Source organism: Perissodus microlepis, chromosome 11, assembly GCF_051167445.1.
Source record: "Perissodus microlepis isolate ML-2025 ecotype Zambia chromosome 11, ASM5116744v1, whole genome shotgun sequence".
NCBI lineage: Eukaryota > Metazoa > Chordata > Actinopteri > Cichliformes > Cichlidae > Perissodus > Perissodus microlepis.
In genome coordinates this window covers 22,759,557-22,781,870 of record NC_140471.1, presented here as the reverse complement: position 1 = coordinate 22,781,870, position 22,314 = coordinate 22,759,557, and the positions used below count along the sequence as shown (strand labels likewise).

Genomic DNA, 22,314 nt, shown 5'->3' with positions numbered 1-22,314 from the left:
GTTTTCTTGGCATTGTGTTGACATGAAGATGAGGACCAGTGTCGGGTTATTGAAGTTATTTTTATTTATATTAGACTCTCGAGTGTAAAAGGATGCCATTCAAAAGGAGCATTGATAACCATACAAACTCAATTCAAGGGTTAACGGGGTCAGAGAGGGAGGGATTCGATGAAATCTCACACCGGTACCATATATACACAAAAACTTCTTGGAGAGATCTCAGAAATCCAACGCTATACATAGTTATTATTGCTAGTTATGGTAGGGCTACTGCAGCACCAGTAGCAAGATTCATATTGCTATGTACCTGCTGTCATGGCATGGGATTTCTAGTTCTCCACCCTCAGAGATTGAGTGGCGGTTCTCCGTTCCGTCATTAAAACAGAGTCACGGCAGCCCTCAAGTTTTTTTTGTTTGTTTTTGTTGTTTTTTTTAAAGAGCAAAGATTCATGATTATTCAGATATTACAGACAGTGAGAGATATACAGAGTACCATAAGGTAATACGAGGAAAATACAGAATCGCCACCTATAAAAAGTAATTAAAAAAAAAAATCATACCAAGTGAAGGAACTGCATAACCATTCACAGAAAAAAATGTGTCTTGTTGCTACGTGCCAGTGCTTTTCTACAACAATATTTATATAAAAACTCGAAAATAAAGTGGTGGTACAGATACATTTAAGAATATAAAACTACAACGTAGTAACGTCAATACCATTCTGACTTGGCTCACCACAGTTTACACAGTTTGGACAAAAGGGAGGGAGGAATTTAGGCCAAGCACACTTGGTTTAAAGCATAACCAAGCAGCAGAATCACTGTCGGTTGTATCTTTTAAGTGCTTTTAATAATAATAATAATACTAGTAATAATGATAATACTCAGTGGTACTGACGTTACGCACTTTGACACCTAGCATTCATTTTATTTAGATTAGTTTCTTTTTCATTTCATTAAAGTGTCCATTCATAAGAAAACTAAACATTTTTTTTTCTATACATTTCCTAACAAAAAAATAATAATAATCAACGTGAATACAGGTTCCTCGAATGGGCGGGGTTGGGGTGTGATTGACTTCCCCCGTAACCAGTCAGCATGCTGGGAGAGTACTGCGCTTCCAGAGAACAGGACGGGGTTCAACAGACGAGAGGTCAAGATGGTCCGAAGTTTCAGGGAGAGAAAGTAAAAGAGAAAAAAAAGACGTTTGTTATTCATTCATGTGAACATTGGCTCATCCAAAGCAGAACACGGCACCTATTACGCTCATTTAAAGCATCACCGTTTTATTTTCAGCTCTTTTAGCCTTTAGGCAGCTGATTTTGTCCTCTGGTATATATATGTGTGGCAGATTGGCTGGCCCTCAAACTGATGGTCTGAAGTAAATATTGCTGTTTTACTTCATTCTTTCCTCAGAAGCAACATATTATAGTCCATAAACTAGACTATAAATCCAAATATGTTCTTTTTTATTTGGCAAAATCTTGACTGGCATTGTTCCCGGCGCATTTTACAGCATTTCTCAGAAGCTGAAGTCTGCCGGAACATCAAAGAATTGCTTTAGCTGTCATTATGAAAGTGAAAGCTTGCTCACTTGTTGAAATCGAGTCATACAGTCATGTACAAAGGAAAGCGTTCAAGTACCTCCCATGATAAAGCAGCTTGTAGAAGCACTTTTAACAGCTCTTTCTGCATGACTTTATTGTTCCCTCACATAATTATGGAGCCATTTTGCCCCACTCTTCTTCACAGCGTTGTTTCAGTTCATTGAGGTTTGCAGGTATTTGTTTATGCAAAGCTCTCTTAAGGTCCCACCACATAATTTCAGTCAGGCCTAGGTCTGGATTTTGACCATGCACCACCTACATTCTTTCGTTTTTTTCTGTTCATTCAGATGTGCTGCTGTGCTTGGGATCATTATCCTGTTGCATGACAGAATTTGGGCCAAGCTTTAGCTGCCTGACAGATGGCCTCACATTTGACTCTGGAGTACATTGTTACACAGAGTTCAATGGCTGACTCTGTGTTTGGAAGGTGTCCAGGTCCTGTAGCTGCAAAATAAGCCCGTATCATGCCACCTGGACTTTCAACCCTATCTTACAGCTTTTGCCAGGAAGATGGAGTCTGATTTGAATTTTCAAAGAATTACTTTTGCTGTCATTATAAAACTGAAAGTCTGTTCACCTGTTAGAGCAAGGTTATATGATGGTAGAGATTGCAAGTCTGTACTCTGTGCGCTCTATAACTTAAGCTGAAACCTTGTCAAAACATTGTAAAACTGCTGAGCATGACTAACTTGTCGTGATCAAGGTCACTTAGTAGATTTTTGTGGCACCTTGATCTGCATCTCCTGGTCTTCCTTGACAGATAAAGGTGTTCAGGAGGTCACATATGAGGGGGAGACGCTATTAAAAGTCATGCAGTGTCTCTGACAGTATCATAACCTGAAACCTTCCTATGTGCTTTAAAATAACCAGAAAAAACTTGTAAATTGGTTTTAGTTCATTTCTTTTCCCAGCGTTGATAGTTTTTGTTGTCAAAATGGACAAATGTTCTTCCTGATATGCTTTGCACTTTTTAAAGGTTTTAAACTGTTGAAGTAAAAGTGAACCACGTTAGTCCGTTTGCTACTTGTTATCAAAGCGAGCGTGAGCACTAACAGCAATGAAAAAAATGGCACAGAGTGCGATGGTGTCACAGGTACAGAGGAACTCACAGAGGGGGGTGGGGACTGCCTGTCAGTCAAGGGTAGGCTCTCATAGCCAGGGTTGCCATTGGAGGAAACGTTTGGAGTCCTGTATAGAGATAGAAAGAGACAAGGACAGAAGAGAGCGGGAGAAGACGAATAGAGGATAAAGAAGAGAGGGAAAGAAGGGGTGAGACACATTGAGAAAGACAGAAGGGGGGTGGGGGGAGGACCGCAGGATGACGAGACCCACGGACAGGTAAAAGGAAAAAAGGAGAAAGAACGATTAGAGAAATAGTGCAGACAACACAGCACTCAGCAGAGCTATTAGTACTACTGGCACTCAGGAAGGACACTGTGAGCACCAGCAGAAGCTGTACAGTCCACTCCTGATGACTGATGCACAATAGGATTTGCACAATAATCTGCAATTACAGGCATTTAGGACTGGGTATGAATCGCCAGCTGCATTTCAGCCGTTATGTTGCTTTGCTAATGAATTTGTTTATCTGCACGATAAAACCCAGAAAGCTTTTAAAGCAGTCCTGAGCTTCCATTTAAGAGGAGTGGACTGTATTTAGCTGAGTTTCTTTGTATCTTTGTATTTGTGCGTTAATATCACATATGGAGTCAAGACGATCCACTGCATTAGGATAGTAAGTAAAATTAGTAGCACTAACTATACTTTGATTTTTGCATAAAGGAGTAAAGGGAGGGGGGTCAAAACAAAGTAAGATGAGAAAATTGAAGGTATGCAGAGGACTGAAACAGCCAAAAACAAATATAAATAAGGAAGTAAATATATGAGTATAATAATAATAATAAAAAAAAAAGAAATGTAGACACCGATTAATTTACAAAATGCGACACAAATTGATGTTCATATTTCTATTATGTACTTTTCCTTTTTATCTATTTCTTTATTTTTCATTTCATTTATTTAACCAATTTAAAAAAACATGAATTTCTCTTGCATTTATACATTTGTTCATGCCTACATTTCTCTTAAATATTCCTTTTGTATAATCATTAATTTTCCGAGTAGTTTATTTACTTCTTTATGCTTATTTTATTTTGGCTGCTTCGGTCCTCCATATAGGGAGAACTAATCGGGAAGCAGGAGGAATTATGAAGAACAAAAAAGGAGCAGGACAGAGAGAGAGAGAGATAATAATCTGAGGGGTTTGGACACCACAATGAGGTGAGAGATGAGAGTGATGCAGGAGGGTGTGTGTGGGAGGGGTTACCTATAGTCAACCTGAGCCTCACACCGCCGGAGTTTTTACGAGCGCATCCTCGTCAATGACACCCTGCCCCCCACCCAACACAGCAGCAGCGCACTGCTGTTTAGGAGACAGGACGCCATTTGAGACGAGATCTGTGAAATGACCGAGTGGCCTACGTCGTCTGTCCCGAAACACTCGACAGACGAATAGACAGACACACAGACAGACAGACCTCTGGAGTTGTGTCTGTTTCTCTGCCTACGCTGTAGTCCATAATGACCTGTCTGTGTGTCTGTCTGCAATGCATGTGCTTAACCTGACAGCTCTGTGGATTCAGCCTAATCCTGTGTGTGCATGTGTGTAAGGCAGGAGAGTTTGAACCTGGCTGACTGTCCTGCACTCATCAGTATAGCTATAACTGTGCTGTAATAATGTTCTGAAGGAAGGCGGGATGTGATTTCACACTTCAGCAAAAAGACTATGTGTCTGCACAAAAACAAAAACAGTGCTCCGCCAGTCTCTGAATTTACTCTTTTGTTTTATATTTTCTTGGACTTTTACAGTCTGGGGCTCGGGGGAGACACCAGTGTAAAAAGCTTTTCATGGATCCAGATGTTGAAACAGAAACATCTGTTTCAGCAACTTCCTCCTCTTGTATTTAAAAAATAATAATTTTAGGGTGTGTGTGTATGTTCTCTCTGTCTGTCTGTCTGTGTGTCTGTGTGTCTGTGTTACTCACGGGAGGGGCGGCGCGCTAGAAAAGGGGGGTGTCCACCCTGCCCCTGGGTAATTATAGAAGGGGGCCATGGCCCCTCGCTGAGACCCCGAGGACGTCTGTCTACGTGCCTGATGGGAAGTGAAGGGGTCCTCACTCTCGCTGTCTGAGTCTTCGTACTCCTCTGATTCACTGTCGGCGACCATGAAAGAGAGAAAAAGCAAAAATATGACGATACCAAGCTACTGGATTCTGTTTTGAATTTAAAAAGACATCTAATTCTCTCATCTTGCGATCCTGAAGAACTTTAGAAGCATTTATGTCTTCTAGGCTGGACTACTGTGATTCGTTATTAGCAGGATGTCCTAAAAACTCCCTGAAAAGCCTTTAGTTGATCCAAAAATGCTGCAGTGACAGAGAAAGAGAGAGCATATTTCTCCCATATTGGCTTCTCCTCATTGACTCTCTGTTAAATCCAGAAAGGAATTTAAAATATTTCTCTCACATACAAGATCTTGAATAATCAGGCCCCATCTCATCTTAAAGACTTCATAGTACCGTGTCACTCTATTAGAGCACTTCGCTCTCAGCATGCAGGTTTACTTGTGGTTCCTGGAGTATTTAAAAGTTCAATGGGAGGCAGAGCCTTCAGCTTTCAGGCCCCTGTTCTGTGGAACCAGCTCCCAGTTGGGATTCAGGAGACAGACCCTGTCTACTTTTAAGAACCCGTTTGTTACACTGTAACTGGTCATGACAGATGGTTCTTAAAAGGGAGTTTTTCCTTCCCACTGTCGCCAAGTCCTTTCTAACAGGGGGTTGTGTGACTGCTGGGCTTTTCTCTGTATCATTGTTCTTTACCTTACATTATAAAGCACCTCGAGGCAACTGATACTGTGATTCGGTGCTATATAAATAAAACTGAAATGAATGGAATTGTAATAGGTAATGCTCCAAATGGATTTCATGTATTTAGAGAAAACCAGCTACCACTTCCACCATCCACCCACCCCTGCTCCTGTAGGCTTGCTAAGCACAAAAATACTAAACTGAACCTATCTGCACAAAAGTAAATAAATAAAAATGAGGTTTTATTTAGCAGGAGAATAAACTGCAAGATGTTTCATGCTTCAAATATCAAACAGCAATATCTGCTACAGAGAAACACTTCTAGAGGAAATGCATTACAAGGCAAAATAGGCAAAACTGAATGACAACACTGTGAATCAGACAAATGTAAATAACTTCTACTAAAGACCAGTTCTTAAAGACATAACAACAATGTCCTACTTTTACTTGTGCTCTCAGTGTCAGTATTTATACTGCACATTTCTATTGTGTTACACTGGAGACGTGCACTTTACTGTTTTCTTTTCTCACCTGGGGAAGCTCCTCCAGGCACCAGGTAGAGAGCAGAGGATGGCAGTGAAGGCCAGAGCAGAGAGAAAAGAGTAAAGGGAGAGGTAGAGCAATCCCTCCATCCCATCATAGCACAGGCCTTTCAGTGAGTCAATGTAGTCCTAAAATAAAATGGCAGAAAAATACAGAAATGAATAAATGAGAATAGAGCAGCACAGCAGCGAGCAGTGCCGAGTTCTTCTGATCACCTTATTCAGACCCCGGCAGTTCAGTAGTGCCACCAGCTGATGAAAGTTGCCCTCTGTTGAGTTGAGTATCTGTTGAACATCCCTGAGTGATTTCTGCAACGACATAGAAATTCCAGAATGTGAGAAAACCACCGAGGAGGCGGTCCACGTGCAGAAAATGTAGTATTTCATAAAAATAAGTAGTGCACATACCTCAGCTTTGGGGAACTGTGTGAGAGCATTTCTGTCCAGACTGGAGAGATGTGTGTGAATGTTTGAGAGTGCCCTCTGTGACTGGGTCAGCAGCTAAAGCCAACAAGTCAATATAGTCAGTGGAAATCAGAGGTTTTATTTGGCATTGTTTCTCAAACATAGCATTAATGTGCTGAGAGTGTAGCTACTTGTCGAGGGACTAAATAATTTAAGGACAGGACACGTAGCAACAGCTGTGCATCCTGTCCTCAGTTTTATTTTTCCCCTCCAACTGCCCTTCAGAAACTTTGACATACTATCTGCTCACTCCCTTTGAATCACTCTGGGTAAGAGAATCAGAAAATGCCTGCAAATGTAATACGCTGACTGGCAGAGGTGGCATTACCTGCTGGAATGGACTGTTCATGCGCCTGTTGCAGGTCAGGTAATAATCCAACACGTCTGGGTGGCCAACAAAACAGCAGTGCACAAAAGATCAATGCACAATAGGAAAAAATGTGGAAACAGTCATCTGTCATTATATTGGATTCTGCTAGCAAAAGCACATTTGGGGCAGGGGGTAAATCAAGTGCATGGCAGGCATGGAAAACAACTAGATTTTCCAGAAAGTGTTGCTCAGAGAGGGAATCTGTACCTGAGCTGGTCCCACTGTTGAAGTGGGTGGAGTTAAGGACAAACGCGTTTGGATCTGAGCAGAAGTCACTGAGAGCCTGGCGAGAGTGACGGGGACAGTGAGAGAGGATGACAGGAGGATAGCGAGAGTGAGGAAGAGGTGAGGTGGAAGAGGGAGGGCAAGAGAAATGATCAGATAGGAAAACATTTGTAGACACAGTGACCAACTGACATACTTGTCTCTACAGATAACTGACAGCATCGGACAACACAGCAGCAAATATCGACACCCCCCTCCTCCTCCCATGCTCTCCTCTTCTGCTGTTAGATCACTCTTTCATTTAGCTTCTTTTTTAATATCATCTGTGTTTTTGAGGTTGGGCGCACTTCGGTTCAGAGAGTGTACTCCCACAAACTCTCTCAGCCTGAGATCGCCCGACCAGAAGAGGGTGCAAGAGCCACACAGGGAGCCTGCTGACGGAATGAGAAAGCGACGATGGTGGCCAGAATAAGGTTGAGAGGCCCACAGCTGGCCTATTGTTTCCCTGTCAGTGACCAGGGACAGAGCAGCCCTGTGTGGACCCACAGGCCTTGGGACATCTCCCGGCAGCCCCACATGACACTGAGACTCTTAAACTGAGCAGCCATGCAGAAAAACACCCACCCTTTACTCTTTTTTCACACGCACACCAACAAAGTCTCCTCTTCAAAGAGAATGGGCGCTTTTAAAAGAGAAATAGTTCATATGGACAGCCCTCTGTTTTGGACATAAAAATGCTCTTTATGCTCTTTGCTGCTGGTAAATGTCACCATCTAAAACTGTGGCTCGACTGCTGATGATAACAAATGGCACATTGATGCATTTTCTATACAAGTGAAAAGTAGACCTTCAGCCAAACACTGTCCATTTAAAACTTTATTTTACAGTACAAATTTTTTTGTATGCTCACTGTAAAGAATCGTGGAGCCAAATGCCTTCGCAAGTTGACGGTTTCCCCACTCTCTGTCTCTCTCTATCACTTACTTCGGCTTGCTCTCGCTCTAAAAGTGATCTCAAGATGCACTCTCCTGCTCCTCCTCTCCCCTCCTCACTCTTGTTGAAAGCACTTCTCTATCTTTACTTCTTGAAGCCAACAACCCACACACTTGCAAACACACTTGCATGTAAAACACGCACTTTGCTGCATAAACACACTTTGTTCGCAAACGCACTCGTGCACACGCACACTGAATCTTTAATCTCTGCCCCATTTTCCTGCCTCCTTGGTCCTCTGCAATGACTGCAGCGTTCCCTAGGAGGCAGGTCTTTTCACAGTTTAGCACAATAGGCACAGAATTCACACATAAGCACATATATGCACATTACTTTGGCTTGCCATCAGGGGTCGGCCTCCTAAAGCTCTCTTCTCTCCGCTATAGCCAGCCTGTATCGCAGTTTTACTGAGTCTACTCACCACCACAGTGGCTGTCTCCAAACCCAGGGAGCCCCAGCTTAGGAAGAGGGCCAGCCAAGCCAGCACTGTCATCCTGTGGATGGGGGGGGGCGGGGGGACAGAAACTCTTCAACCAAGAGGACACCCATTGCCATCAATCCAGTTTTTGTGTGGTATGTGTCTAAAGATACAAATGTGTGTGTACTCACAGGATGAGCAGCCAACGGGCTTGTTTGGCGAGTCCCAGCAGGATGAACAGACAAACTATGAGGTCAAGGAGCAGCAGCAACACATAAGACAGCCACCTACAACACACACACATATTACTGTGTGTTAATTACAATATCAATCCTTGCTTAACAGCAACTTGACCAAAATTTTACTTAAAGTCCAATCAACATTTTTCTAATATGGGATATCTATCTATCCATCCACCCATATCTACCCATTTATACATTCATGTACCTACATCTGTCTATTTATATATCAATCTATCATCTTTGTGACCATCCATCCATAGATTCACACCCTACCTATCTACCCATGATCCACCCATCTATTTTCTATCCATCCATATACCTTTCTACATGTCTGTGTAAGTACATATCCATCACCATTTATCATCAATCCATACTTGCATACAAGCTACTTAATAGAAAACATCACATCTTACTATCATAGCACAACTGCTATGTTGTGCCTATTAATCCCACAGAGTTCCTGAAAGCAAATTTCTGTTTTCTCAGGTTTTTTTAGTAGCAATTGCAATGTTTTTATGGATTTTGAATCCTCTGGCCATGATGATTTTGCCTCAACAATGGGGATAAATGCGGTAGCAGTGTTTACAATAGTGTTTACAACTAGAAAAAAACCATGTGGAAATGTTTTTTTATCTTCCTGGTAAAGTAATGATGCTTTAGGACTTGTTTACTTGCGATGGAGCTAGTTGCATTTAATATCTAGTTTTTAATTTAAAAGTCCTGGTTTTACTGGGGACATGAATTATAAGATGATCAACAAATAAATAAAAGTGATTTTCACTTTTTTTTTCAAATACTCTTTGAAAAATAAAATATAATAATTTAACCAATGTATGTGTCTTTTCCCCAAATCACCAACGAGCAGATCTGATCACATTTCGATTCTTCCGCCTGATCTTGGATAAACATTCAGTCACCAGCAATTGTTCCCAGAATCAAAACTGCTGGCTGTGTAAAATGAGTCAGGAGGAGCTTGAACTTTCCTTCCCCTCTCCCTGCAACAAGGGAACAATCTGCTTTGTTTATGAGGACATTGTTATTACTTGACTGACGTTATTTATCTAAGCTAGGATATACTTGTTAGCTTTTATTTATCAACTGAAATGTTTCCAATATGGAATATAAAAGCAGCCCATCAACATAATATAACTGGGGGGAAAATGGCATTACATCAACAAGCACATCTTAATAAACATGCAACATTTATGAGGGGCTGGGGCAGGACGTCTGGCAGCCTCTCACAGCATCGTAGGAATAAGAGTGTGGCTGTGTTTGCAGACAGCTTGTACATGTGGAAGTTTGTAAGGCAAAGAGCTTTTTGCAGAAATACATAAACACCTTACGACCCTGACAAGGTAACCTGAAAGGTAGCTGTTAATTTCTATTTTTAAAGCACTGGGTATAAATCTCATGGGCTTTTCTAACTGTAACAAATAATTCTCTCATAAACAAGTAAAAAAAAAACCAAAAGCTCACATTGTCACATTATCTCAGGCTGTAAAAGCACTAGTTTGGTATTTGAACTGGTGTAAGAACTGCTTCTTTTCACCCCGTGAAAATGCTGCATGAATAATAGATTAGTCATTCAAACTGATAAACTGTATTATTAATTTATATTATCCTGAACTGTGCAGCCTTACCTGTAGTCCTCATTGACCATCAGTGTGTTGGCCGCCCAGCCAGGTGAGAAGGGGCTGGCCATTAAGCCGCTGTTAGGCACCACTGTAGGTGCCACAGAGGGCGGTACCGGGGTCAGAGGCGTGATGGACGCCCCACTGATACTGCTGTCATTCCCCAGCCCAGTGTCAATGCTGGACCGAGCCAGGGAGATGGAGGAGAGGAGGTTGATGACGTTCTCAGATAACCTCCGGCAGTTCCGCGTCGAAACCAGGAAGGGTTTGCTGCCAGTAAATAACTCCTCCATCGAGGCCAGTGGTCCAGAGATAGACAGCTGAAGTCCAGTAATTGTGTCTGAAATCTTGAGGGAGGAAGGAGGAATGTGAGGGGAGTAAAGTAGGACTGAAACCACAAAGTGAGCTTGATGATGCTCATAGGGTCATAAAATCCTGGTGTAGGAAACAGAGAGCTAAAGATGTTGGACATCCTCGGCGCCTCAGAATGGCTCTCATAGTCTATAATGCAAATTTACACTTATCAAACTTCTGAATACTTCACTACTTCTCATATGTGTTTGCTATCTTTATGTCTCTGTCTCCATATTTTAAGGTCTTTTCGGGACGGTTGTGGTTTTCATCCCGTTAGCAGTGATGCGCTGCAGAAGTTGGAGTTTAATTTGGAGACCGTGCTGCTCTTTCATCATCCTTATCCTTACCTAATGTTTTTGGGACATCATCTTGCTGTAGGGTGAACTGATGCCCCAGCCTTACTTTACAAAAGCACTACTTCCTGCAGTACAGTACTGCCCTAATAAAGAATGAAACATCACATCAACATAGTTTATCCCTAAAAGTCTTTGTGCAAAGGTTGAGGCAACTGTAGGAATAGTTTGCATTATGTTTCTAGTGGTGGAGGAAAGCTGTCATGTAAAACAATTAGTGATTCACAAAAAAGAGTTTTTAAAGTTACTGAAGAAATTTGATGTTTTTGTTATTATCCAGATCATAAAGTAATTAATTTGTTTTATTAATTATTGAATCATTTACTTTGTATTCTCTAACATCCCCACTTTGGTCTCATCCAAAGGACATTGTTCCATGAGTCTTGTGGTTTGTTGAGATTCAACTTTGCAAACCTAATCTCATGAAAAGACTTTCTCCTGCAACCCTCCAAACAAGCCACACCTGTGCAGTCTTTTTCTAATTGTACTACCACCAACTTCAACATTTAACATGCTATCTGATGCCTGTAGAGTCTGAGATATAGCTCTTTGGGGGTTTTGTAGTTTCTCTGAGCATGCAGTGATTCTGAGCCTGGAGGTAATTTGGGATGCCCACTCCTGGAAACAAACCTGAATTCATTAACAAACCTGAATTCTCCAATTTGAGGAAAACTGTTTTATTTCTAAATTATCTTAATTTTATTTTTTAACCAAAATCAACAGATTTTGTAAGCCTTGAAACTTCGCTTCACTTTTGCAAAATGTTTTCATTTTGAGGTTCAATTCAGGGTTTCTTTTTTTCAGTAGTAAAATATGGCCAAATATTATTCCACTGATCATATCAATCATCACTAGAAACACTGCTTATAAAGATTAATTCATTGAAGGTTAGGAGTAGATTGAATAAAGTATCTTTCTCTTAACTTTCTTCACTACTTCTCTAAACAATTTCAAGTGTGTAATTATTAGAAGTGTGGTCGATTGTCTCATTTTTTAACCACATATTGTATATATATTTTTTCCATATCTTCCTACAGTTTCTCAGATGTTAGTTTAAGAGCTGATGTAACTCTTTATGTATATTCTTTGCATCATGCAGTGGTATTTCTCATGCAATGCAGCAAATCTGCCTTACAGAGAGTAATCTGTTCTCTCATGTAAACATAAATCTGCACTGTCACACCACGTTATTGCACTGTGCACTACACTATTCATTTAAATGGATTGCTTTTTTTTTATGTAATAGTTTATTTAAGTATTTAACTCCTTGTTTCAATTGACCTTATTTCTCAGCTTTACTGAGTTTCTTTCTTTTATGCAGTTAGCCATGCTGTGTTGTATTTAACTATAAAATGCCATTTAATGTACTTATTAAAGTTATTTTGTTATAGGCTTTCAATTGAGCCAACATTTAGAATGAATAGAGTATATCTTCTCTAATTCATGTGTAATATGCACAGATTTGCTGGCCTGTGCCATTTAGTAGTTTGACACATAAACCACTGTCTGACCACAGAGATCAATGAAACAGAAGTTTGTATCTGATTTTCTTTCCCTCTCTGCAGACCTCATGAACAAATTCAGCCCATCTGTCTTCCTCTCTCTCACACTCCGTCTCTCTCACACACACACACACACAGTCATACAGGGTAGATACTTTGCATGACATTTTACTTGCAGAGAGCACCACTCACCAGCAGATCGATGGAAGCTAGCGTATAATTGGCTGTGAGAAGAGACGAGGTCAACTGATACATCCCATCATTAGCCTCACTGTTGCCATAGAAACCGATGCCTATGGCAACACTGCATGAGAGAGAGAGGGGGGGGGGGGGACATGAAAACATTGTGGGAGGGTGACGGGGAGAGAGAAAGAGGGGGACAGGAGAACAGATAGCAGAGGCATAAATGTAATGTTTAATTCAGCGTGGATGTACATTTTAAATGAATGTGACAGGAGGAGATAGAGCTGGTGAGGATGTCATATGTGCGCTCTGGATGAGCATACCATCAGTGGTGAGCAGGGGATGGAATAAACAGTTGATGGGAGAAAAAAGATGACTCACAGCATCGGCAAGGAAAATATTCAAAATGTAAAACATAGCGACGTGTTTACACATTTCTCTGTTATTCAAATATTCAGATTAAGGCCCAGGCCAGATGTTCATCAAATCCCCTCAAACCCAAGAGGAATGGTATGACCCAATCTCCCACAAAGTATGTGACCCAGATTAGAAAGCGGAGGGGGGGGGAGAAGGAATGTGTGCCTGTGTCTGTGTGTGCTTTGCATTTCAAACTGTCAAACCTAAATGCTGTCTAATGCAGCAAAAATGACACACGCTTGTTTCATACTGGAGGCCAAAGGTTACCATCTGGAGAAAACAGGAGGACAATAAATATTTGTTAACAGTAAACCGCAGCACAATTTCTTCATTCAGTCCAGCACAGAGAGCCTTATTGAGCATCAGAGGAGACGATGACTATGACATCACATTATGCTCCATAAGGGGGAGACACGAACCAACTCAAACACCTACAGTCTGCATGTGCTGAAATCATTAAAGCAGCCGAAATCAAATCGGCAGCACATTATTTCCTGTCATGTAGTCTCAGTGTATATAACTAGGCAGGCAATGGACTGGAATATAATAACAAGTGCTGCTGAAGCTTTAAATGGCACTATAATTTTCTTATGCAGCTGGGATGGAGCTTCAGACTTAAAATGTCTGATGGGGAGCAGAGCTTACTCTGAGTGACTCACACTTCCGTTAAACTGCAGTGCTTTGGACAGATGTCAGGCAGCAATTTTGTGCAATATACAGTGAACACAATGTACTGACTTGAAGACTGCATGGTCACCGGAGCTGCAGGGAACACCGGTGGGTAAATGACTGCTGTACCGTAGGTGGGAGAGCTGAGATCATCCACAAACACACTTTAATGCCAAAACACACACAGCTAACAGTGCAATTGTTGCCCTGTGGTTGGGAAACAGCAACGTCACATGACTGTCAGCTGCTGTCTGGGCCAGTCTTATTATAAACACATCAGTGACTGAGTGAGAGACGGAAAGAACACATGACGATGGAGATGATGGAGGTGACAGCTTGTGATTCACAGCTTCACTGCTGTTGGAAAGCAAAGTACATTTAATACAATAAGTTTAATTCCACGGGGAGCTTCATTGCAGTTTTCTAGTTTATTTTATCATATTTAAGGCAATTTGATATACTGCATAGAAGTGGATGTTTTCCCTAAAAATTGAGGCCAATGCACAAGCACTATAAATCTGCATTGTTTCTGATGGCCTGCAGGAGGCGATCTAAGTGGCTGCAGCCCAATATTATTTAAGACTGTGAGAATATTACCCTAATTCTAAATTAATTTAACACCTCAGGAACTTTCCTGACAACTTTATGGTCTCAATTGATATTTTCAAGTCTTCTTTAATAGAGCATGATTGCAAATTATGGTCAAATTCACACTTAAATAGACAATGAATCAGAGAGCGGTTTACTGTTGGAGTGGCTGATAGGATATCCTAGTGTGTGTTTATAATTAAATAGCTGTGAAATTGTTTTTTGCATTCTTTAGTCTTAAAGCTTTGGGTTCATGATGGTTAAAACATTATGGTTTAAAAACCAAAAGAAATATTACAGATTAATTCTGGTTTGACCCAAGTGTTCTGATCTATATACTGTCAACACAGATTTAACTTCAAGTATAATTTCCATCCTGCTGTATTTTTAGATGGTTGAAAAACATGTTTTAGACTCCATAAATGTATCGATGAAACGTACAAAGTAGTTATGTGTTTTTATCTCCAATTATAATTAAAAAGTAGAGTTAACTGTTGTGAATTATTTCTCTCTAAAATGTAGTTAATGAAAAATTATGATGCATCAAAAATGAATGAATGACTATGTAGGTATGCAACTTGGCTCTGTGCAATTATTTGATGTAAATTAAATATTGGATGGATGGATGGATGGATGGATGGGTATAGATGAAAGAAGAGGGATAGGCAGACAGGTGCATGGATGATGACTAACCCATATCAATAAAGATGTGGTTTGATATCCATTAAAATAGTTTCTGGGTTTTTCAAAGGTAGCTGCAAAGGCAGAGACGACCCTCACTCTGACAGAAACTGTTTAGTTCAAAAAGAGCTTCAAGGGTTACTCTGAAGCATTCAGGAGGTAAAGAGCTAAAGGGAAGGTACCCTGAGATAAAATTACTTTTTCAATGAGAGGATGAACTGGAGGGCTGCACCAAGGCCCAGTTTTTGATAGATATTGGTTTGAGCTGTGAATGATGCAAACTGACTCTAGAGGAGTCTATAGATAAAAAATAATGAGCCAGAAATGAGTGTGATTGGTTCTGTTTGAGAAAAACATCTGAATACTTCTTCAACTACTGCCAAAAGGCGCCGTGTGTACATTTGCCAGGAAGTACAGTGACGTCTAAAAACTCTTTCTCACCAGCAGAGCGTGACAGCCGCCACCGCCACCCACGTGACACAGCAGATTCCCCGCCCCTTCTTCCCACTGTAACCGTGACCCGTGCTGCCATCCTCATCCTCCTCCTCTTCTTCTGATCCTTCGTTCCGGTCACCACGGTGACAGCAGCAGTAGTGTATGAGGAAGGAGAGAACCACCAATAGGGAGATAACAAGAGCGATGGCTGATAAACTGGACAAAACCAGCAAAGTCTGAAAAAAGGAAGAGGAGGGGGAAAATATCAGAGGATGAGTCAGTGAATATAAAAAAAAGAAAAGAAAAATGGCACTTTGATTCCATTTTTACAAGAATACTGACTAATCCTGTTAAATTTCAGTGCTTGTCAGATTGTCCTGCCTCCACTAACAGCAGGAGATGGTTATAAAAAAGCTGTGAGGATATAAATCAAGGATACAGACACATAACGCATACCCCACAGGATTAATGCAACTTGTTTCAAAGATTTTTACCCCTGAATGCCCATCAGTCTGTGCACCTTGCTGGGTTCTAATGTCACTGAGCCATTTCAGCCTTTTGCTTTTCATCAAGCTTCACGTCATAAAATCAACACAGCTGAAGCCACATATCAGCCACATATCTACAGTATTATCCTCCATCCATCTGCCCCATTCCTCCACCTTCCCTCCATTCTCACCTCATGTCCTCTGAAGCCCGTCCCCTTCGCTCCACTCCCCCAATCCCTCTTTCCCCACGTTCTCACTCGTTCCCACTCTCTTTCTCTCCCCCCTCTCTTTCTTTCTATCCACACCACTGAATCTCTATTAATAATCTGTGACCTACTTAAATACATTCACTGCCAGTCTCTCTCGTTCCCACTCTCACTCACTCACTTTGCCTTCCCTCTCTCTGTCTCTCTCGCTCTCTCTCTCTGCCCGGCTTTCTCTTCGGAAAACCTCCTTGCATTACTCATTCCCTCTCTCTGAGCACTTTCAGTTTCTTTTGTCTTTCTGTTCTGCAGGATAATTTGAGTCCCCCCCTCCACCTCCTCTTTGTACCGCAGAGAAGTCACAAACACTGTGAGACATGGCTAGCTGGAGTGCTTGCATGAGCGCTTGCTGGAAGAGAGGGATGAACCTTGCATTTTACAGCACAAACAGGACCATGAGCACAATAGCAGCTGTGGAAACCTTCCAGCGGGTTCCCGCCATGTTGAATATCTTGCACTACCTGATACCAAATTGCATAAAATAGCTCCAATCGGTATGGTTCAAAAGGGGGATTAAAGAATCAAAATCAAGGTATAGAAATGAGGAATGACAAGATCTGACATACTGCACCAATAATTATGCTTTTAAAGGCCTGTAAATGCCATTATCATATTGCTACAGGTTGCTCTGACATGTAGAAATTTGTGGAACAATTTATAGCACAATGTGCCACAAGTTGTAGTAAAATATCAATTGTATCTGCAACTGCAAATTGAGTAACAGGGCTGTAATTATTATGCGATCTGGCACCTCAGACTGGACAGCCACAGCACAGCATGTGGTTACAATGTGGCACGAGTGGCAGGTGTCAGTTACCTGCTGGTACTCCCAGCTGACAGGGACAAAGACGTTGTCCCTCATCTGCATGGAGAAGTCCAGCCGGGGCAGGGCGTGACACATTCTCACCCACAGCGAAGGGTTATAGCTGGGTACCGTAGTCATGGTAGCCATTTTCTGCTGCCACCAGTCCCCTCCTCCACCCTATAGGAGGCAAGAAAGAGGGGTCAGAATAACCAGGATGTGAAGAATGGAAGAGAGGAAAGAGGTTCAGGAGGGATGAAGGTCTTCCTGAGCACAGGGTGAAGCTGAGAGGAAAGAGAGGTTACTATTAATGTCTTCAAGCATCATTTGCAGGTGATAACTAGACTTCATGACAAACGATTGCCTGAGATGAGTAGAAAACTTGATCAGTCCAAAGCAGCTGTGATTCCAAGCTGTGACACAATCAGTCTCAGCATCCGAGATATTCTACTTTTTTTAAAGAAACGTATGTTTCTAGTGTTGCTTTTGCTAAAGGTGCCTTATCGTTTGTGTTGCTCTTAATTACCTCCTAACCATTGCTCTTATTTGTTTTTAATTGTTGCAGTTTTATTACACTTTTATAATTTTGTTGATTAGTTTTTAAGCTTTGCTAAAGATTTTTAAAATGTTACTATTTTGTTGGCAACTTTCTCTTTTTTACCTTTTATGCTTAAGTTTAAAACATTATTTGTTAGTTTCACTGGTCTATTAATCAAATTAAATGTTAAATAATTCCATTAATACATGATCAGGAGATCTTTCTGTGTTTTATAACATCTTAAACTGGGTGGGATTAAATAAGTGTGTACTTCCTCCCACTAGTTTTTTGATCTGTAACAGTTGAAGCAATATTGAAATGCATTAGCTTTAATATGTATAGCATTTTTTCTCTTCTTTTCTTTGCTAAATAAACTTTGAATATTGTTTACGTGATCGAAATAAATTAAGAAACAAAAAACTTAAAATATGTGGAGTTTTGTGACAAAAATATTTAGAGATGAAATCAAATTTTCTTAATTTTTTTGCCTAGTTGCAAAGAAAGAGATCTTTCATAGGGCCAACTGGCAGTTGTTTGGTTAGCCACAGACCACATGGGCATAAATTCAGTCAGCGCTGACTCCCCGGTTCAATATCTGGCAGGCTAAACTTTCATGCATACTGACTCTCTTTCCTCACATTTATTTTGTCTCTCTCCACTTGTAATATTGAATAAAGTGTAAAATACGATCAAAAAGCAAATACAATTAGATTTAAATGCACTGACTTAAAGAAACATAAATAACACTGTTATTTATGCCATTCCTTTCTCTAATATAATGAATAGTAGTATGTGACAAGCCTCTGCATGCAGGGAATGTATAGTTCGGGGTCTCTAAAGTGTGTTTTCTGGAGTACAAAGTAAAGAAAAACCGCAGACAAGGTACAGTGAAGGCTATGAAAGAGAAAAGGCTGCACAATTCTTGACCATCTCCCCCACTGTTCAGCGCATCTTACTAAAGCTGGTCAAGGGGAGGGGGTGAAAGTAGGGTAAATACAAAGGGCAAATCCGGTTAGCTAAAACACACACTGGAATACTCATTACAATGAAGGAGCAGAGATGGAACAGAGGGCAAGACAGAGTCTGGTAGGCTTCTGATACCAGCTGCCCAGATTAAGAGACCGTCAGAGCTTTACTGTTCGACAAAGGAGCATTTTTAGGCGGCAGGAGAGACAACCATTCACAACAACAGCACTGTCACTTAAATATAGAGGCTATACAGAGCAGCTCAATGCTGATATCACAGACAGATACGACTCTGCCTCTAATCACTATTCAATAATAAAAGAGACCCTGAACTGATGGCCTGTGTTGGATTTCTGTGTGTTTTAAAGCCACTGTGATTTGTCCAGTAGCTTCAGCTGGCACAATGTTCTACTTAAGAGAGACTTTTTTCACTCTCCCTATTGAGTCACCCACACAGTGGCTCTGATTCTTACAAGCCACTGCACATAACTGTACTAAATACTGTGCGTGATAAAAGTTTGGATTTTGCCACATGTCATATTCAAAGCCCAAACAGTTTGGCCACTCAGATTTTTGCGGCCCAGAACGAGTTAACGGCTCACCCACGGGGCAGACAGGGCTTCTCTAAGCCCATTACAATAAGCCTGTTCACCTTAATGGTTCCAGCAGCCCAACTGTCACAAATCAAATCACAGCCAACACTCCATTTCCCTTATTAAAACTGTGCTGAACATAATGGTTCACACACTGTGAGAACTACATCCATCCAACACAAATCAGCAGTGTAAACAGACTTCTGTAGTAAGTCATCCAGTATTACATTTCCTACTGTACCATTTATCTTAAGTGTGTTTATTAGGTTATCTATATTGAAGCATGTCTATGAGATGCATTTATCAGACTCTGAGGGTAAAAACTCTTTGAGATCCATAACAAGTAAAGGACTAATTCAACATCAAAGGAGAACCTGATGAGAAGTGGGTCAGCGTGGAAAAGCACTTCCTTTGACGAACAACAATGCAGTGAATGTCACTGTGAGGCCCATCAGTGGTAACAGAAGCAGAAAACCTCACATAAATGCCATTGCTGAATAGTTAATGGTAAAGAGACATGAGTCAATAGCCTGAGAGCGCAGCTATCTGGATCAATTCATGCACAAAATTAAGCCGGTCAGGGTGTGAGAAAGAGGAAATGCACAGTTATGACAGATGTCTGGTCAAAGTTCAGGTAGGATTCTGCTGCAACCCAAAAAGTAGAGGAACACCTAACGAGGCGCTGATGGAAGTTTAGTGGGGGGTGGTTACAGTCCAGGAGGAGCTCCAGTTACTCAGCAGTTGTCATAGATAAAAACCCTCAAGTTGACATGATGTTTCCTGCCAGCTTGTTATTATGCCAGCTACCATTGCGTAACTGAAGGCAAATAAATGTGATTTTAGGCACAGTTGGTGGAGAGAAAAGATGAAAAAAGGAGAAGGAAAGAACACGAGAGACAATGAAAGAGATGGAGGAAAACCACAGATTCTCACCATGGCTCTGAGCTCTGAGAGATAACTAAATAAATAAATAAAAAGAAAACAAAGCAGGAGAACAAATGTGTTGTCTTTTGTCTGTGCAGAGCTCAGAAAACACAGAAGATGTACTCAGTTGGTTTATACGAGACTCCATGATGTCTGAATTTTTTAAAAAAGGGCCATTTTGTGAGGCAGCTAATGGGAATAAGGCTGAAGCATCTTCTGTCAGCTGAATTTAGGATCATCTTTAGCACGGGGAAAATCATTCTGCACCTTTTCTTTTTTTATGAGGCTACATCTCTTTGAATCACAAGATATAAATAATGCTGTTGGCTTGCTGCTGGAACTATGCTCGTTTGCAGTCTGGGCTCATAAAACCTGTTATCGTTCACATAACAGCCTGTGCGTGGAGCTTCTTAAAACCAACCTTGATAACCAGAATTTATGAGACAACATTAAAAAAAAAAAGAAACCCTCTTGACACTTCATCAGCCAGAAGAAATTCAGTAACATCTCTGTATAGTTGAATCTCTCTCCCATGTAAAAGCCGAGGGACAGTCAAACCTCAAAATAAATTTCTACCTCACATCTATGTTCAAAATTAATGTTCAGCTGCGACAATGAACCTTCAAAGTCAGCTGACCGAAGGTAAGCGAGTGCAGCTCGTACTCAGAAAGTCAGTGCAAATCAAAGCTTTGATGTGTGCGAGGGGTCCAGCATGGCATGAAGTTGAGGGTGACACAGTGTGTTCCCACTGATGACAGTAAATCATCCTGCAGATGGTGAAAATCATGAAAAAAGATAAGCTCCAAGTCATATGAAACTCCAATTAGGTGGAAAAAACATTGGATTTCCCTGAGAAACTGCAATAAAACTCATTACAGCATTTTCACATTACTCTGGTAGGCAGCAGACCCCTATTAAGTGTCGTGGTTGGAAAAGATAAGCATGGATCTCCTTTGGCAACACAGTCTAATGGTGTCATGATCATCCATTAATCATATTTGCCAAGATAAGCGTGAGCCCAAATTGGGAAAACACTGTGATTTGGTGTAATGTACATTTTTAATTGGCCAATCTCTGCATGTACATCAGCAATTAAGCCACTAATCGACAAAGAGAGGGGTCAGTCTCTTACCTCTGTCGGTTGTGTTGGGAGGTTTCTCTCTCCTTCTGTCTCTTCTCTCTGCCGGCGTCCGTGAAATATTTAACCACTCAGAGAGGTATACTGCCAGCCATCACCGCCTGATGCTCTTGAGAAAACATCATCCTGAAAAAATGGTTTGGAGACATGCCAAAAATATGACAAAAAGCACAAAAATGAAGACAATTCTGGTAGTTATTTAAATATTAAATGGCCGATAAGTGTCTGGTCGTCTGATGACAGTAGAGAGGTGCTTGTGTTGATGGATGGGAGAGGATCTCTGAGTGAGCGCGAGTGAGTGAGAGTGGGAGAGAGTGAGATAGATGGAGAGAGGGAGAGAGGGAGAGAGAGAGAGCGAGAGAGAGAAAGGGGGATTAAGATTGAGGAGACACCCCTAAGGGACTCTTTATCGTTGCACTGTAGCCCTTCATAGCCTAACACCCGAGTGACTTCACAACACCGCAGTGACACGATATTACCCAAAGATAATTAATCTGTTAACGCGGATTAGCGGAGTCTAACCCCTCGCTGACTTCATAGCTGGGGCGCACTTCTAATGCCGACCCCCACCAACATCAACCTGACCAATCTCTCTCCAGAGCACCAGACTGAACCCTGACCAGATTAACAAGAGAAAGAGTAAAAATGCAAAGCTGCTGGCCAACTGTGTGCACTAAACAAATCAGGAAAAAGAGATTTTTAAAAATCCACTCACACGCTGGATACACAATAGTGAACTCCTCTCTCAGTCTGATGAGGGCTAATGAGAGGAAGAGATGCACAGAAAAATGGGGGAAGAGAGGCACACTGAGAAGAAAACGGGGAGAGGGAGATGCAGAGAAAGGCAACATGAAATACTGAGTAGAAGAAAAAAAAAAAAGTGGGTTCCCAGGGAGTGATGCTGAGAGAAAGAGGAGGGAGGGAGCCAGAGATGGAGTGAACAATGAACAGAGAGGGGCAAAGCAGCATGCAATGGATTTGTAGGCAAAACCAGTTTTCAGCAGAGGCTGCAGGACAACATCAACAGTGATTCAGAGACTGGGAGGCAGCGGAGAATGTGCA

At 41.3% G+C, this 22,314-nt stretch overlaps 1 protein-coding gene across 4 annotated transcripts; it reads right to left on the bottom strand.

Annotated features, from left to right (window-relative positions):
- Positions 1-41: 41 nt before the first annotated feature.
- On the bottom strand, positions 42-22,078 carry ttyh1 (tweety family member 1). Of its 4 annotated transcripts, XM_084943281.1 has the most exons (16): positions 21,968-22,078; positions 21,247-21,378; positions 17,109-17,273; positions 15,547-15,776; positions 12,760-12,871; positions 10,368-10,705; positions 8,677-8,772; positions 8,489-8,561; positions 7,057-7,132; positions 6,808-6,863; positions 6,423-6,515; positions 6,231-6,323; positions 6,004-6,143; positions 4,651-4,818; positions 2,716-2,794; positions 42-1,111 (listed from the first exon to the last, which is right to left on the bottom strand). In XM_084943281.1, exons 3-16 carry the CDS (start codon positions 17,241-17,243, stop codon positions 1,028-1,030), a joined length of 1,773 nt encoding a protein of 590 aa, XP_084799407.1. In that variant the 5' UTR covers positions 17,244-17,273; positions 21,247-21,378; positions 21,968-22,078; the 3' UTR covers positions 42-1,027. The 4 variants fall into 4 exon arrangements, with proteins under 4 accessions (XP_084799407.1, XP_084799406.1, XP_084799408.1 ...); XM_084943280.1 differs by lacking the exon at positions 21,968-22,078 and having other exon boundaries at positions 21,247-21,725; XM_084943282.1 differs by lacking the exon at positions 21,968-22,078 and having other exon boundaries at positions 4,758-4,818; positions 21,247-21,710.
- Between the last annotated feature and the right edge of the window lie 236 nt (positions 22,079-22,314).